Source organism: Lycium barbarum, chromosome 6 (assembly GCF_019175385.1).
Source record: "Lycium barbarum isolate Lr01 chromosome 6, ASM1917538v2, whole genome shotgun sequence".
In the NCBI taxonomy this organism is placed as follows: domain Eukaryota; kingdom Viridiplantae; phylum Streptophyta; class Magnoliopsida; order Solanales; family Solanaceae; genus Lycium; species Lycium barbarum.
This window is the reverse complement of record NC_083342.1, coordinates 111,252,660-111,268,246: the sequence shown is the minus strand read 5'-3', so window position 1 is coordinate 111,268,246 and position 15,587 is coordinate 111,252,660. Positions and strand designations below refer to the sequence as shown.

At 33.0% G+C, this 15,587-nt stretch overlaps 2 protein-coding genes across 3 annotated transcripts; both read right to left on the bottom strand.

Annotated features, from left to right (window-relative positions):
* Window positions 1–36: 36 nt before the first annotated feature.
* LOC132645486 (arabinogalactan protein 16-like) lies at window positions 37–1,101 on the bottom strand. Its single transcript, XM_060362495.1, has 2 exons — window positions 887–1,101; window positions 37–257 (listed from the first exon to the last, which is right to left on the bottom strand). Exons 1-2 carry the CDS (start codon window positions 999–1,001, stop codon window positions 154–156), a joined length of 219 nt encoding a protein of 72 aa, XP_060218478.1. The 5' UTR covers window positions 1,002–1,101; the 3' UTR covers window positions 37–153.
* A 7,582-nt stretch (window positions 1,102–8,683) lies between these two features.
* Window positions 8,684–14,975, bottom strand: LOC132645483 (CMP-sialic acid transporter 1). Of its 2 annotated transcripts, XM_060362492.1 has the most exons (8): window positions 14,697–14,961; window positions 13,943–14,026; window positions 12,917–13,131; window positions 12,712–12,790; window positions 11,432–11,601; window positions 11,007–11,193; window positions 9,548–9,625; window positions 8,684–9,418 (listed from the first exon to the last, which is right to left on the bottom strand). In XM_060362492.1, exons 1-8 carry the CDS (start codon window positions 14,745–14,747, stop codon window positions 9,275–9,277), a joined length of 1,008 nt encoding a protein of 335 aa, XP_060218475.1. In that variant the 5' UTR covers window positions 14,748–14,961; the 3' UTR covers window positions 8,684–9,274. The 2 variants fall into 2 exon arrangements, with proteins under 2 accessions (XP_060218475.1, XP_060218476.1); XM_060362493.1 differs by lacking the exons at window positions 8,684–9,418; window positions 9,548–9,625 and adding an exon at window positions 9,737–10,099 and having other exon boundaries at window positions 14,697–14,975.
* Window positions 14,976–15,587: the final 612 nt, after the last annotated feature.

The following is a 15,587-nucleotide window of genomic DNA, read 5'->3' as shown; positions in this document are numbered from 1 at the left end:
AGATGTTGACAAAAGGAGAAATGAGAAAAAGGCAACTCCAAATTAAACATGAATGGATTAATAATGAAATCCATATGAAGAATGATTACAACCATTGTCCCAAAGTGAAAAATGAAGCATAATATAAGGTTCTAACTAAACTTGGAGAGGAATTTAGAAGAAGTTGTAGGAAGAAGCATCCATAGGGTGGATGAGATATGTAAGAACTAAAGCCACCAGCATTAGCACGTATGCAATCCCTTGATCTACCGATACTCCTGCAAATTTACCATGACCATATTAGTCCAAAGGATTTAAGTTATTGATATACTATCAGTAGTAATTACACTAGCAACGTAATTTAAGCTGGTAGATAGAGCTTAAACCCTACTCCAAATATTAGTAAAATATCAAAAACACTATGAGAGACATATACTCAGCCTGCGTCAAATTAATTACTACTAAGGTTTCTGTCTCTTTACTTGGTTCTTCAGTAACAAATGCACAAGTTGTTCTATACAGAGATCTAGCTACTGCACCTATTTGATTAAAGGCTTCATTTAACTTCGCAGTATGTGAACCCATAGTGTGAATTTAGTATACATAACATCTAAGATAGTTCACAAAAGTTTTATGCAACTTTATATTAATTTGGATTTTGATGTTGAAATTGTTTGAACAAAAATAAAAGACACCCAATAAAACCCAGAAAGGGAATTGCAAGAATCTGAATAAACTAGGAAACAATTAACCACCCTTTCAAAGAAGTGAAAATCAGATTCTACCACTATGTATATTAATTCTAATGTGATTAATTGACTAATTAACCTGTTATAATCAGTTATTTACATCGTCAGTGTATATAAATTAAATACTGCTAATGAAAAGAGAAGGGAACGGAACAAACCATCACTGGTAGGGGCAGGGGCAGGGGCAGGGGCAAACTCCTGAGCTTGAACAGTGAAAAATGCCATGGCAAAGATGACCAACAACACTGAGACTACAATTTTAGAGACAGCCATAATCTCCCAACTTTTGTAACTCAAGAGAGATAAAAATGAAACTTGGAAACAAAGAAGGGATAAATGCTGGCTGAGACTTGTGGAGGTTTTTATAGTTAGTTAGTAGGATTTTTTATTCTTTTTTGTTTCAGAATTGAAGTTTTATATATTGAGAGTGTAAAGTTATTTGGTTATAGCTGGATAATTACCATTTTTATTAGATAATCAATTAATTATCATCATAAAGATATATTTTTAATCATCTTATAGTAAGTGACATGATTGTGTCAATTATCGGTCTACAAAACTTAATTTTTTTAAATTTTATTCTTTAAAGTGAGCAAAGAGAAAGTGAGAAACCAGCTAAATTGTGGGGTCTATCAAACTTTGTTGTTTGCAGTGTTTTAAAAGGCGGGGGCGTAAGGCGGGGCGTTTTACATACGCCTCGACGAGGCGTAAGCCTCGAGGCACGGGGCGTAAGCCCCATGGGTATTTAATTTTTAGTATTTCTTAAAATAATATAATTACAATAAATATTTTTTAATAGGTAAAATTACATAAAAAATAAAAGAAAACTGTAAATAATATATATATATATATATATATATATATATATATATATATATATATATATATATACGTGTGTGTGTGTGTGTGTGAGAGAGAGAGAGAGAGAGAGAGAGAGAGAGAGAGAGAGAGAGAAATGATCAAAGCAATCCATTATACACCGCTTATAACTTGTAATTATATATAACATAATTTTACAAGTATAAACAATACAATGAAATAGAAGCTATTATGAAATACAAATCAATTCTAACATTTTAACTTTCAAACACGGAAAAAAACATACTTTCTTAAAACATTATTACTATCATACTATTCATTTTATCTCCCTATAAGCAAATAATCAATAAAATTTATCAATATTACAATTAAAACATAACTTCTTCATGAACAAAAAATAAAATTATATGATAATTCTGATACATAGGATGTATGACCAATGACAAGTGAAAATGTACAATTCCGCTACGTTTTTTTTTTTTTTAAATTAAGTGATATTCACCCTCACGACGTTCTCAAATAGTAAATATCCAATACTACGACTTGTTATATGAGTTACACCCAATTTTCTATTTCTATAGATGAAAAACTATTAAGTATCATTATTTTGTTAAACAATTATGAGGGTGAATGATTTTAATTAAGAAATTTAAAATATAATTTGTGTAAGAACTGTTAGGCGAGCCCTAGGCGTTGGGCGTTAAGCGTGTTTAGGGCGTACGGTTGGGCGCTTAGGGCGTAAGCCTCATAGGAACTAAGCCCCGCACGTTAGCCCCAGGGCGTTTTGCCACTGCCCTGCCCCGAGGCAAGCCCCGGGGCGAGTCCTAACACTGCCTTTTAAAACAATGGTTGTTTGTAAACCCATGTGCCACCTCCTTTTTCAACTCTTATTTTATTTTTCTCATTAAACCTCAGCCATTTTAATTAATCACAATTAATGGATATAGCATAAATAAAAGTTTTTAAAATTATTTACACTTGTTCAAATCATTATTGTCAATTTAAATGTATGCTAAATGGAGCTGGACTTTAGACTCTCTATCTTTTGACAGATAAGTTGTACATTTTATTGTAATTTCTTTATTTTAGGCCAAATGTATAACCTTAAATGTCACTGATTTTGTGAACTTTTTTTAAAAATACCCCCCTGAAATTTACTTACTTTTAAATAAATAAATATTTAGAGAGGACAATGATTTTCACCTTTAAAGGGATAATAACAACCTAACAGCTAATAACAATCCAAATAGGATACTATTTTTGATTATTTTTTTCCCTCTGTCAATCCAAATAGGATACGTAAAACACTTGAAATGGTTCCGCGAGAATCCTAAAGGTTGATTGACACCTTAATTATCAACAACCACCTAATATAAATTTAAATTGTTACATGTATCTAGGTGAGTCGTTATCTAGCTGTTATGGAAACATAAAAGCCATCTAGCCTTTTTTTTTGTTAATAAAAGTTATAGCCGTTACATCTGGATGGATACATTTAATTAAATTAATTGTTATCTCAAAGATTTCATTGCATTTGTCCTTTTAAATTTGTCATCCGATGGTAATTAATAATCTCAAAGGAGCAGGATTTATAGTAATGCCGATGGCAATGGCAGAATTATTTACTGAACTCTTCAAACTCTTTGTGGATTTTCACATTTTTTAGCCACTTTTTCTAAGCGAGTGCCTACAAAACAAATTTCAATACTGAAACTCTGTATTTAAATTTATAAAACAAACAATTTCAGCATCGAAAATATTAAATGTTGTCACTACTAAAGGCATATTCTTTTTTGTTTTTTTTAATAAGGGGGAATAGAATATTATTTACTAGTCCATTGTTATAACATATGCAAACTTAGCATAAACATATATCTCAGAAAAAATGTGTTGCATTTTTCCTTGCATCTTTTTTTTTTCCAAAAAATTCTATTACATGAATCCACGTTTATTGAGTGGAAATTTTTTGCCGATACCTCAAGAATAAGCTCCTCATTAAGTAATATTCTTTCCTCGAATTGTTTTCGGTTTTTCTGTTTTCTTTTCTGTTTTTGTTTTGGGATATTGTTAAAGAAATAGGGAAATATTGAGACAAGTTGGTGTGAAATTGAGAGAAAGAGGCCCATAATGCACAAGGTGGGGTGGGCCGTTGGGGAGCAAAGAATACTTGGAATAGGGAAACTCCACATGCAAATTAGGACTAGCATGAACACATCTCTATATTGGAATAAATAATTCTATCTGTCTACCACGAGATAGAGGCAGATGTAAAATTTTAGTTAGTAGGTTCAACCTTTAGACTTTTATCACTTAATTCATTAATCTTCAAAAATGATGGCTTAAAATGTAATATAGTTTTTATAATTTAGTACATTGAAAGTATTAAATTCAATTGAACCACTAATTTACACGCTATATCTGTCTCAACTACAAGACACCACTTGCCATTGCATGTCCTATATATTCATATTTTGTGCAAGAAATGGTCCACCTCTCCACTTCACATGCCTTGCCTAGTCCCATTTAAACAAACATGTTAATCCAAAACTTCATGGATAAACATATTCCTATTTCCTAATATAAGACATGGATAATATATAGGAGAGAATGCACATGTAAAACTAGAGTAAATTCGCACACGATATGGTCAAGAATATGTGGTTAAAGATTCTATTTTTTAAGGTTTGAAACATTAAGTTGTTTCTGTCTTTTATCACCCAGTTCAGCTTGATTCAAAAGATTTTGACTTCACGTCCTTTTCTCGCGAAGTGAGATATCCATCGGCTCTTCTTCCAGCACATTGTGTTCCAATTTGATCCAGGACACCTTTTCGTGTCTCTAGCTTGAGATACCTTTGTTCAAATTTTATTTTCACAAAAAGCGTAATTTTATATCATTTACATATGAATTCGGCTCTTTTTCAGTTACTTACAAAATTAAAAGCGAAGATTCTTAGAGAATTGACTGATTGTACAGATTAGGCCCAAATAACAAAGGATACCCTCATGGCCCATGACGCCAGTGGCATTTTTTTTTGAGCGGGTCGTCCTTAAAAGGCACAGGTCTTTAATTTTGTCCCTCAAGTTGTTTGTCTTTAATTTTTGGCCTTCACCTAAAAATCCATAGGTTCTGAGTCCGAACCCCGCTCAATCAAAAATTAAAAAAATTCACAAGGTAGAGTTTTGGATTCAAACTCTACCTTAAGATAGAGTTTTGGATTCAAACTCTACCTTAAGGTAGAGTTTGCTTTACACCTGAAGCAAACTCTGTCTTATATAAGGTAGCAAACTTTGCCTTAAGGTAGCAAACTTTACCTTAGGTAGAGTTTTGTAGTCAAATTCTGCCTTGCGAATCTAAACTCTACCTTGTAATTTTTTCTGTTACTTTTTCACTGAGGGGGAGTTCGAATCCGGAATCCATAATTTTTAGACGATGGCAAAAATTAAAGACCAGCAATTTGAGTAACAAAAATTAAAGACCACCCCGAATAAGACCAATCGTGCAAATTGTCCAGTGAGCTGTGGTCCGTTGTGTCTGTGGGCTTCAGTTGAAGGGATATTGGTCTGGTCCATTTCCTTCTATACAATCAATCAAAATACAAATATTCTAACGAGTTTTCACCAAATCTTTATCTGGAATTCGATTTGATGTGTTCAATTTCAACCGTATGTGATGTTAAAAGTTCATAATATCAACAGCTTGAGAATTTTATTAAAGTGTAGGGAAAACCCAACTAAACAATACTCTATATTGGTTCAAATTATATTGTACTAACATTTAGTCATTGAATTGTTCATCTGGTGACAGTATTGAATCAGTTGCTAAAAGGTTGCACAAAAATTTTGGTGTAAATGCGAACCTTTGGGTTCTTTATAGTAAGGAGTGCATATATGTATCCTAGATACAACTAGAATATAAATTAAATAAATTGCACCTTCTACTATGTTAGGTAAGTAGAAATAAAGAACCAGAAGATAGATGATAAGAATATAAAGATGAACTTGTGATCACTGATTTTGGAGTATTAGTTTTGATCTTCGAAACAAGAAATCCTCGAGGTATCATTTTAAGTTTGGTTGATCGAATCACTAATTTGAAAAGAAAAGAAAAAAAGAGATCGAGTCACTAATCTGTGTTTTCAGCTTTTAATTAGCAACAGTACATGTTATTTGATTAGCATGTAATGTAAGTTTCATCGGTAAAAGACCACTGAGATGTGCCAATTAAACCAAGGGTACGTAGACAACAATTGATCATAGATCTAAATTCATTTTGATAACGAAACTTATAATACTAAAATTGTAAAAAAGTAAACCATGATCAACCCATTTTACATATTACAAAAGGATATACACACACAACAAACTGATCAATAACCCAAAGATCTTACATGCTATAGAAAAGGAAATTTAACTGATCCTTATTAATAAGTCCAAAGAAAAGCTCCCATAGCAAACTTCCTCTTTTGATTAACATCTCCATTTATGGGCAGTCCATATTGAGTAAGCAAACAATCCAACTTCCACTCAGGCATGGCCTCATACTCAGCTCGTGTGTATCTTGGGTAATGCAACGGCATATGAAAGCCATAGCCACACCGTTCTCCGCCACCGCCAACATCGGGCGGAGTTGGCCGTGCCATCGACTCCATTCCACCTCCGCTCATTTTCTTGGAAAGTTTATATGGTGGTGTGGAGAAAAACACTACAAGTACTGCGGTATTTATAGAGGAAAGAAAGGCACTTCACTTTTCTATTTCCTTTTTTCCCTTCACACTTCACAGGCATGAATAGATACGGAGTTTAAAAAAAAAAAAAAAAAATTAATTTGTGGTCTGAAATATTTTATATTCTTTGGTCTCGATTTATACAAGGGTTGATCTATTTAGGGAGTCAAACAATTTTTTAGTTGACTACGATTTTCTCCGACTCTTTTCATAAATTGTGAATTATTAATTACGCGTACTTATAATACTTTTTATGTAGTTTTAAAATATGTAAATTTTATTATCAAATACTCGAAGAATTTATGTTTGAAATTGAGTAAAAAAAGAGTTATTTGACTCCCCAAATAAATCAACCCTCATATAAATTGGGACAGAGAGAGTAATATTTATGTAGCTGTGAAATTTCTTATTAAAAGTAAAATAAGAAAATTAAATTCGATCGCTTTCAAATTTAGAAAGTTATCATGCTTTTGAAACAGAGCAAAAAGGGAAATATTTCCACATAAACTGGAAGGAGTAATTATTTCAAGTTACAACTTTTTCCATAATATTAAGTGCAGGAAAAAAGAAGTAAGAAATTTTCAATTTCGCATATATTGTTTGAGCTGATCTAACACCGTCATTTATGTACAATTTTCTAGTTAACAGAAATAGAAATTTTTTAATTGGCAATATTGTGATTCTAATTTTATACTCCATGTGTCCCGGTTTATGTGATACACTTTTCGATTTAGTTTGTTCAAAAAAGAATGATACATTTTTATATTTAGAAATAATTTAACTTAAAAATTTCCCTTTTAAACTTAATGAAATTATTTACAGTCACACAAATATCTATGACTTGTTTTAGATCACAAGTTTCAAAAGTGTTTTTTTTTTTCTTTCTAAAACTTCATGCCTAATTAAATTATATTACATAAACAAATTGGGAAAAGGAATATGACTTTTTAATTAGTATGATATATGTTGCAGACGACAGAGGAAAGATGCATTGTTACGCTTCTGAAACCCCAAATTAGGGTTATAGATGGTAGATGGCACAGTTGAGTACTTGAGTGTAAGGATTAGATAAGATAATTTTTTACCAAAAATACAACTAATGTGAATTTTACGCACTTGTTACTCCTGGAATTGTTTTGTTAGCCAAGATGGTACACCTATCAGTAGAAAATTGTCATTTAATGAGACTTTAAATTGGTTTGTTACGTGTTGCTTTTGGGAGCAAACTTTACCAACTGGTAAAAGAAGGCCCCTTAAATATACTCAACTAAAGTCAAATTGAAATTTTCTTCTTTGAAATCATGTGGAGAACAAAAGGTGAGTTGTAACCTTGGAGGCCATTTTTATGGCTACTTTAGTATTACACTTTCAGTTTGCTTTCTAAGGGATAATATCCAACAATATAAGATCATCGTAACGTCATGAGTTCAAATTTCATATATATATATATATATATATATATATATATGAAACCTTTCTATTCCACTTTACCATAAAAAAAAAAAAATACAGTATCCTTTTCTTCAGAAAACATATGAGTACTCGAATTAGTGATTGTATTCTCGCACTCTTGTTCTCTTTCTTTCCTTAAACCCAAATTATTGTGTTAAAGAATGAAAAACTAAGCTGAAATTTATCAATTTGATGATCAGAATGTTCATTACTCATTAGAACCTACTGTAGTAAGAAAAATAAATATAATATTTTCTTCTTTACAATTACTAATCTCGTTTTTAATACTTGACTCTCAGAAATGATCAACATCAACGTTTGAAATCAATACGACTCCTTTACAATCAATGATACAGTACAGGTCGGCTAACGCTCGTCATATAATTGTCCATATTGAATGGCAGCAAGAAAGGAGATGTTCTGTCAAATGCTAGCAACCACAAAATCGATAACTAAAGTACTGCCATTAATTCATTAAATCATTAAATGATCGATTACCTGTACACTAAGTTGTGGCTGCTATTGGTTCAAACTTTCTATGATCGGAAGCTGAAGGTACCCTACTTCGCTATTACCTGTTCATTAATAGTAAAACTAGCTTTTTCTGTTATTAAAGCACTACCTAATTTTCTTATTTGCTGTCAAATCAATAGGTGTTACTATTACATACAGTTATAAACAATTAAGATCACAAGTTCCTCAAACTTTTAGGTACAATTTTCTCTGGCTTTCTGTCCATTTCTGCAATTTAGTTGGAGTTGTTACTTAACAGTTGCCTGAAGCCAGTGTGCTCGAGTTTCATACTTCTAGCGGCACATCTTCCCCATGAGTAATTGGGTACATACAAAGATATAACTAAAAGGACACATTACTATTGAACCTAATTAATTGAGAATCAAACTGAAATGATACTCTCTTGAAAATGTAAGTGCAGCTTAGCTATTTAAGCCGAATAAAATTTGCAGCAATGAGAAAATCTCAAGGTAATTAGCTGTCTTTCAGTGAATGACTTGTAAATATACCCACCTGGTGATCAAAGAGTTACAACAACCATGGAACAGGTAAATAACTAGGCTATTCTTTCATGCAATTACACAATCTCCACTGGCACAAAAAAGATCTTATGTTTTCTCATGCAAATCCTTCCACTCAAAGTAACTAGCTAACTTTGGATATGAATCATTACAGAACACAACAGAAGTTATGTAATCCCCATCCTAGTCATTGCTTGCGTTTTCTTGATTTCGTGTGTTTTCTAGTTGACACCAGAAATGCAAATTGCTCTTTACCGTGCCAGTAAGTTTGTACTAGGTTTGGTTAAAAAAGGAAGACATCAGTGCTCGTCCAACCTTGATGCTCATTACCAGGGTGGGAAGAAGCTCCTGTTATCAGAAACCTTCTGACGTCAACTCTTGAATCACGTCAACTTGATTAACTGGGATCCAAGTGATGGTTATGCAACAGTTTAGCCATTTGCATTTGCTGAGGCTCAACTTGTAAGTAGCTTTGCACAAATCAAAGAAAAAAATTGGTGGCAGTATTTTGTACATCAGGAATCTGTTTTTCGTTCAACAGAAACTTCAGATACACTCTCCGTAACTGGTTTTACTGTCAAAGGTAAGTCCACCAGTGTGCTTGGAGGAGCAAAATACATATGTAGGGACATCATGCAAATAATGATACCCAAAAAGAGCTGCAAATAGAAAAATTAAGAAAAGAATAAACACTACGAAGAAACTGACAATGACACGGTAGACACGTTTATGAAATATAACGGCAAATAAAAAACTATTCAAATTAGGATCAGCTCTCTGGAGCCTACCTGTACTGTTGGCTTGAAGCTGAAGAGTAGCACCGATAACACCATTGTCAGGAGCATTGCCATAGAAGTGGCGTACACCTGTTGGAAAAGAATAGGTAATATCACTGCTAGTTAGCTTCTTAGTTTAAGTAAATTAACATCAATTGACAATGCAGTAAAATGCTATATGACCATGCATAACAGCCTTATTGATAATTTCCATGTAATGATATGTTCTATGCAGAAGCTAAATGACTTCACTTCTACCCAAAAAGTACAAAAAATAATTCCTATCAGAGTTGGATAGGTTCTTGCCCCAAAAATATTGAGTTGCATATTGAGACTTCAACTAAAAGGATTTTGTAAGCGTTTGGACATTATTTGGTTGAAGTTGTAAAACGAAGGAGTATTCGAAGTTGAAGTTAAAAAAAGAGCATTTGAAGTTGAAACTGTGTCTGAATATTAATTTCACCTCCATTAACAACTGCATCCAAGTACATGAGCCCTTTCCTTTCTTGTTTTGTTTGTTCCATGCTTGGATGGCTCCAAGCAATTGCATAGTTTCCAATTGGACTGGAAAAAAAAAAGTTGAATTTCTCCGAGTAAAAATCATTTATTTCACTTGAAATATTCCTCAAAATAGTTTTTCAATATTTCATTAGCCTCAAAATAGCTTCTCAATATTTTCATTTGCCTCAAAATAGTTTCTCAATGTTTCATCAGTACTTCAAATACTGATGTTCAGTATTTGCAAATAACAATATCCAAACCAGTATTTGCACATAGTATTGAACTTCAGTATTTGCATAATGAAATATTATTTATGGCCCAAGCATCTCCTTAAGAAATTCATTTAAGTTTCCATGTATTGTAAATCAACCACTTAAGAATAAGTCCAAGCCAGATTGACCATAATGTATCTAATAAAAACCACTGGGTTAAGGTTAAACTATAGCAACGGTGGAGTCGACTGTCGACAAAGTGCGTTTTTTTAATAAATAGTGGAGTCGTCGAATATAATGAGATATAGTATAGCAATAGTGGAGGAGTTGACATAATGAGAAGTAGTTAGCTCTGACCCTAGTCTTTTCTTAAAACTGTCTAACCCTTGTCTTTCTTCCTCTTAAAAATCCGTTCTCATTGAGAAACTACAAATGTGTCCTGCCACCACCCCCTTCCCCTAGTCTCTCTCAATTTCTAGGCAAAGATGCCATCCAAATAACTCCTCAGCTTTCTCATCCCCTGGATAATTTACTTGAGAATCAGAATCAGAATCAGGAATCTATAAATTTTTTAGAGTTATTTTAGTAGGTGTTGGAACTCTTAAAGTACAAGAACATAGACAAACGCCATAAAAAGCGAGGGGAATTAGATAGAACTTTACGATATGTAACTTTCGTAATAAACCCATCAAAGGTGATCAAAATCGTTTACAAATGGAATAGAAAGCAAAAGCATCAAATTCAGGAAGACAAGATACCTTTACAATATTGTCAGCATACTTCATCAACCATGAAACCAAAAGGCCAGTGGTTCCAAGATTCAATACTACCAACCATGTGGTCATGTTGTATCCATTGAAAAGGCGCTGCCACCACGGTCCTGCCTCGAACCCACTTCTAAAATCATCCATCAGAAGTCGCCCCATGTTGAATATTGCGCCAAATCTGAAAGTCCAATGCACTATTTCAAATTATCAAATCAAAATCATGGGCCTGTACCACTAGAATGGAAATTGATCTCATAACAGGACTCAAGTCAGTATATGAAGACTAACAAAATCTTCTTCCTTACGGTCCCACGAAACTATCTTCTACTTCAGAGTTTTAACTTATGTAGAGAGGATGAGCTCAATTGCATTCAATAATGGGAACAGTTTATACCGCTTCGTTAGGAAGAACTCACGTGTATAATTGGACATTCTGCCAGTACAGGCTGTCATTATTCTTTTTCATCAAGAACTCAGTATAAACACCGGCTAGTGCTGAAAGACAAGCAGAGAGTACACCAAACAAATATCCTTGAACAGGTGATGAAAAGAATGAGTCACAAGAAGCCTCTCCACAGCCTTTCACCTGTGTTGATCACCAGGAAAATGTGGAACAATTGTTAATATTCTCTCAGTTCCATTTCACATCACGGTATTTGACTGGACAAAAGATTTAAATTTGACCTATCTGTTATATTGGTAATAGTGAAAGTATATACTAAATAAATGGTTGAACATTAGTATGATAGATAAAGAATCACATCAAAGTTTAAAATTTGAATAGTTCAATGAAATTGAGTTCTTGAAACTTGAAAGTTGTGAAATTTATTTCAGAAATGGAATAGGGTCAATATTTTGACGTCTCAAAACGGAAAGAGTGTCCCATAAATTGGAACGGAGAATATCACTTCATTTATTTGAAATGGTGACACAAGAGGCAACATCATGATATCTACTTTTCTACGATATATGTGCATACCTGAAGATAAATCGACTAGAGTCTGGAGTAGTCGTTAGATTAAGCTTGAACTATAATGCAGACAGGCAGTACCAAAAAACACCTTGTCAAGATGGCTCTCAAAATTGCATTTATGATTGCCCCAGAAAAATAGTAGAGAGATTATTTACGTAAAAACAGTCAGTCAAACGCTTAATTGTTAACTAATTTGAATGAAACTTGACTTCTGAGTTCTTAACCAAAATTGACGAAATAAAATGAAGATTCCAGTTTCATGTTTCAATGAAACGATATAAATTTTTTATTCTTTTTCTTTCTTTGAGTAAGGTAACAGTAGGTCATTAGCATATTTTTTGAAAGAACTTTTTTCTAAGATATCACAGAGAATGACACAAATAGTCCAGAACAAACTAAACTGGTATATCCATCAGGTAGTTCACTGCCAATCTTAATCCTATAACTGAACCAATCTACTACATATTCACAGCACAAATTCTCGATTGAGCAATCAGAGTCATAGCCATCCTTCATGACAAACAGGTTATGCTTTTAATTAACAAAGCAGCTGGAATACAGGACTTCAATTTGGCATGCCAGTTCTAACACCATACATGGTTATGTTTTACGTCAGGTCTCCAAAAGTAAAACATAAAATAATATATATATATAGATGCATGACATGGTTTGGCACACCCAAATCATAATGCTTAGAAATATGCAAATAGATTCCATAAGCACCTGGCTTGTGGTTGTTCCAACAGCCAAAAGTATAATTGCCATCCACTGCAAATTCGTAAGCTTCTTCTTCAGAAACAGCCTAAAATATGAAAGATGATTCTCTAATTTACTTTACCAACTTCAATACAGGAAATAAAGAATTGATGCTGAATGAAAAAGAAGTGAAAAGGTAGGGAAACTAGGCAGAAAAGCCAGCACCGAGTACCTGAACAATATTCCCGTAGTAACGATCTTTAAGTTGCCCATTATCTGATAAGTCGAGGTATCTACATATGTCAATGTAGCAAACTGAACATTGTTGTGGATGAGATAAATGATAGATGGAATCGGGTACAAACGAACACTCTTCCACTCCATCGTCATCTTAGGAGGCGGTGAGTTTTGTATCTCTCTCCAAAGAAAGGCACTAGATACTAGAAGCTGCAGGTTGACAAATGAATTAAGGAGGAAAATCGCAGAGAAAATTCTCAAATGAAGAAGTAACTATCATGTACTACAAAAAAAAAATAAAAAAAAATAGCCCCATTCAATGCCCTCTCCAGAAGTTCCTTCCAAAAGTACATATCCAGTCAAACTGGATTGTCCATAATTTTTAAGAGATTTCTCTAATTAGAGATGAACATGAGGAGAACTTTTGAAACAAAATAGACACATAGCATATTTCATTCCATTAAGCTGAAGACTAAGAGCGAAACATTCGATATCAAATACATCCAAAACTTAGGATCTTTGCTCTCTTTACATGTTTAAAAGTGTAAATATCATACCAGCTTTTGATCACGACAAAGAATTTGGGACGGTTGAAATGTTAAGCACAACGCTAATTTTAAAATGCAGGGAACATGATACTATAGCTGATACAGGAAGAATTAACCTTGCATTCAATTTACAGCTTCCTTCCTACTTCAATATTATTTGTTACTTGCAAGCCAAGAGGGAAAGAATTCCTGAAAACCTCTCCGTTATAGTATTTTTTCAAATAGAATATTTTCTTTAGAACATAATGAAAAGCACGATACTGAGTTTGGAAGGAAGGAAACATGATAGTACAGCTAGTAGTATAAGAAGAATGAGGATCCAATTTAAAGCTTCCTTCCTACTTCTAGATACGATATACTTAAAAGCTATAGCAAAAAAAAAAAAAGAGAATTCCTCAAATTCTAGTATTTTAATAACGATAGAACGCAATGTACTGCCTCTTAAGCAGAAAAGCTAATATAAGAAATGATACCTTGAAAACTTCAGCCAGAAAAGGAACAGTAGCATAATCATATTTGTATCCTCCATTACTTTGAGATAAAGTCGTCAAAATTCCCTGCCAGGAGACGCATAGTTCAAACATAAATCCAGAACTATCAACCTAAATGTATGTAATATACAATTAAACAATCCTTGATATGTAATCAAACCCCTAATTATCCCTTTTTCAATAATATTTAGATTAAAATGACAGAAAATCTCATTAACCGGCTCAATAAACTTTGTGGTAAAAAGTAAACTTGATTTTGCTCTTCTAGATTCAACGCTAAGCAAATTTACACTCATAGTGATGAACTAATCCATAAATCCAGAACTATCAACCTACATGTATCTAATATATAATAAATCAATCCTTGATATGTAATAAAACCACTAATTATATCCCTTTAACAATAATACCTAAACTAAAATGACAGAAAATCTCATTAATCGGCTCAATACACTTGGTGATAAAAGTAAAGTTGATTTTACTCTTGTAGATTCAATGCTAAGCAATTTTACACTCATATTGATGACCTAATCCTCTAAGTGTTAATCGATCCTATATATGTAATTGAACCACTAATTATCCTTATCGGCTCAATACAGTTCGTGGTAAAAAGTAAACTTGATTTTACTGTATTAGATTCAATGCTAAACAATTTCACACTCATATTGATGAACTAATCCGTTAAGTGTTAGTGAAAAACAGAGATCAGAGAATGGAGAATGGAAGTGAGAGAAACCTGCGAGCTGGTGAGAACGGTGAGAAGCGAAGCGACGACGTACCACCGCATCTTTCACCGGCGTAATGTGAATCGTAAAGTCTGCTTTCCGTTTTGTTTTCCGTAAGTTTCACACTGTCACAAGGAGATGCCACTGGGTATTTCAGATTTGTGCTCAATATTATTATTCCACTGTGTGTTTCCGTGCCAAACTTGACATTACTTGAAATCATTAACTGTTAAAAAATGCTTTGATAAAATCAACCAGAATTCTTGTAAAATTAATTACAAAAAGTTACATTAGGCGTGATATTAGTGTATCCCATTTGTTTTTTGTTTATTCCGTGAAAATGTTTTAATAATTTCAATAGTAATTCATAAAAATTAGAAAATGATTTCTCTATGTTCCAAAATACTGTGTAATCATCAAAAGACATATAGCCAGTATATCAAAACAGAAAAGATCGACAAGAAAAAATTGACATAACATATTATTTTTTTATTTTCCACACGGTGTTCCGTACCCACATTGAAGCCTCGATTAATTTAAATTTGTACCGCATAAGATCTCTGGCTAAGGGTGGAGGTCATATCTATCCCACCAAAATCCTGATAACACATTATATTTCTTAAAATACTTGTTCCTTAAAATAAAGAGTTTGGAAAAACAAAATCTATCTTATTGTTTATTTATTTATCAGACATATTTAATTTTAATACTATAACTTCTTTCTATTTGTTACATGGTGAGGAGTTTATTACTATAAAATTGGTAGGGGTGGATCCATCCTTTGGATACGGATGCAAAAGCATCTACTTATGCCCGAATTATATAAATACCAAGTTACCAACAAATCATCTATGCATGAATCTTAAATCAGTTGGTACCTATGTGAATCATCCATATTATTT

Bases quoted from the DNA above. Each gene is read 5' to 3' on its own strand.
- LOC132645486 (XM_060362495.1), bottom strand. From the start codon at position 1,001: ATGGCTGTCTCTAAAATTGTAGTCTCAGTGTTGTTGGTCATCTTTGCC. The intron at 258-886 runs GTTTGTTCCGTT...GTAAATTTGCAG, and splicing joins CCCTGCCCCTACCAGTGATG to GAGTATCGGTAGATCAAGGG.
- LOC132645483 (XM_060362492.1), bottom strand. From the start codon at position 14,747: ATGCGGTGGTACGTCGTCGCTTCGCTTCTCACCGTTCTCACCAGCTCG. The intron at 14,027-14,696 runs GTTTCTCTCACT...GTCTCCTGGCAG, and splicing joins CCGTTCTCACCAGCTCGCAG to GGAATTTTGACGACTTTATC. The intron at 13,132-13,942 runs GTATCATTTCTT...GTCAACCTGCAG, and splicing joins TTCTGGCTGAAGTTTTCAAG to CTTCTAGTATCTAGTGCCTT.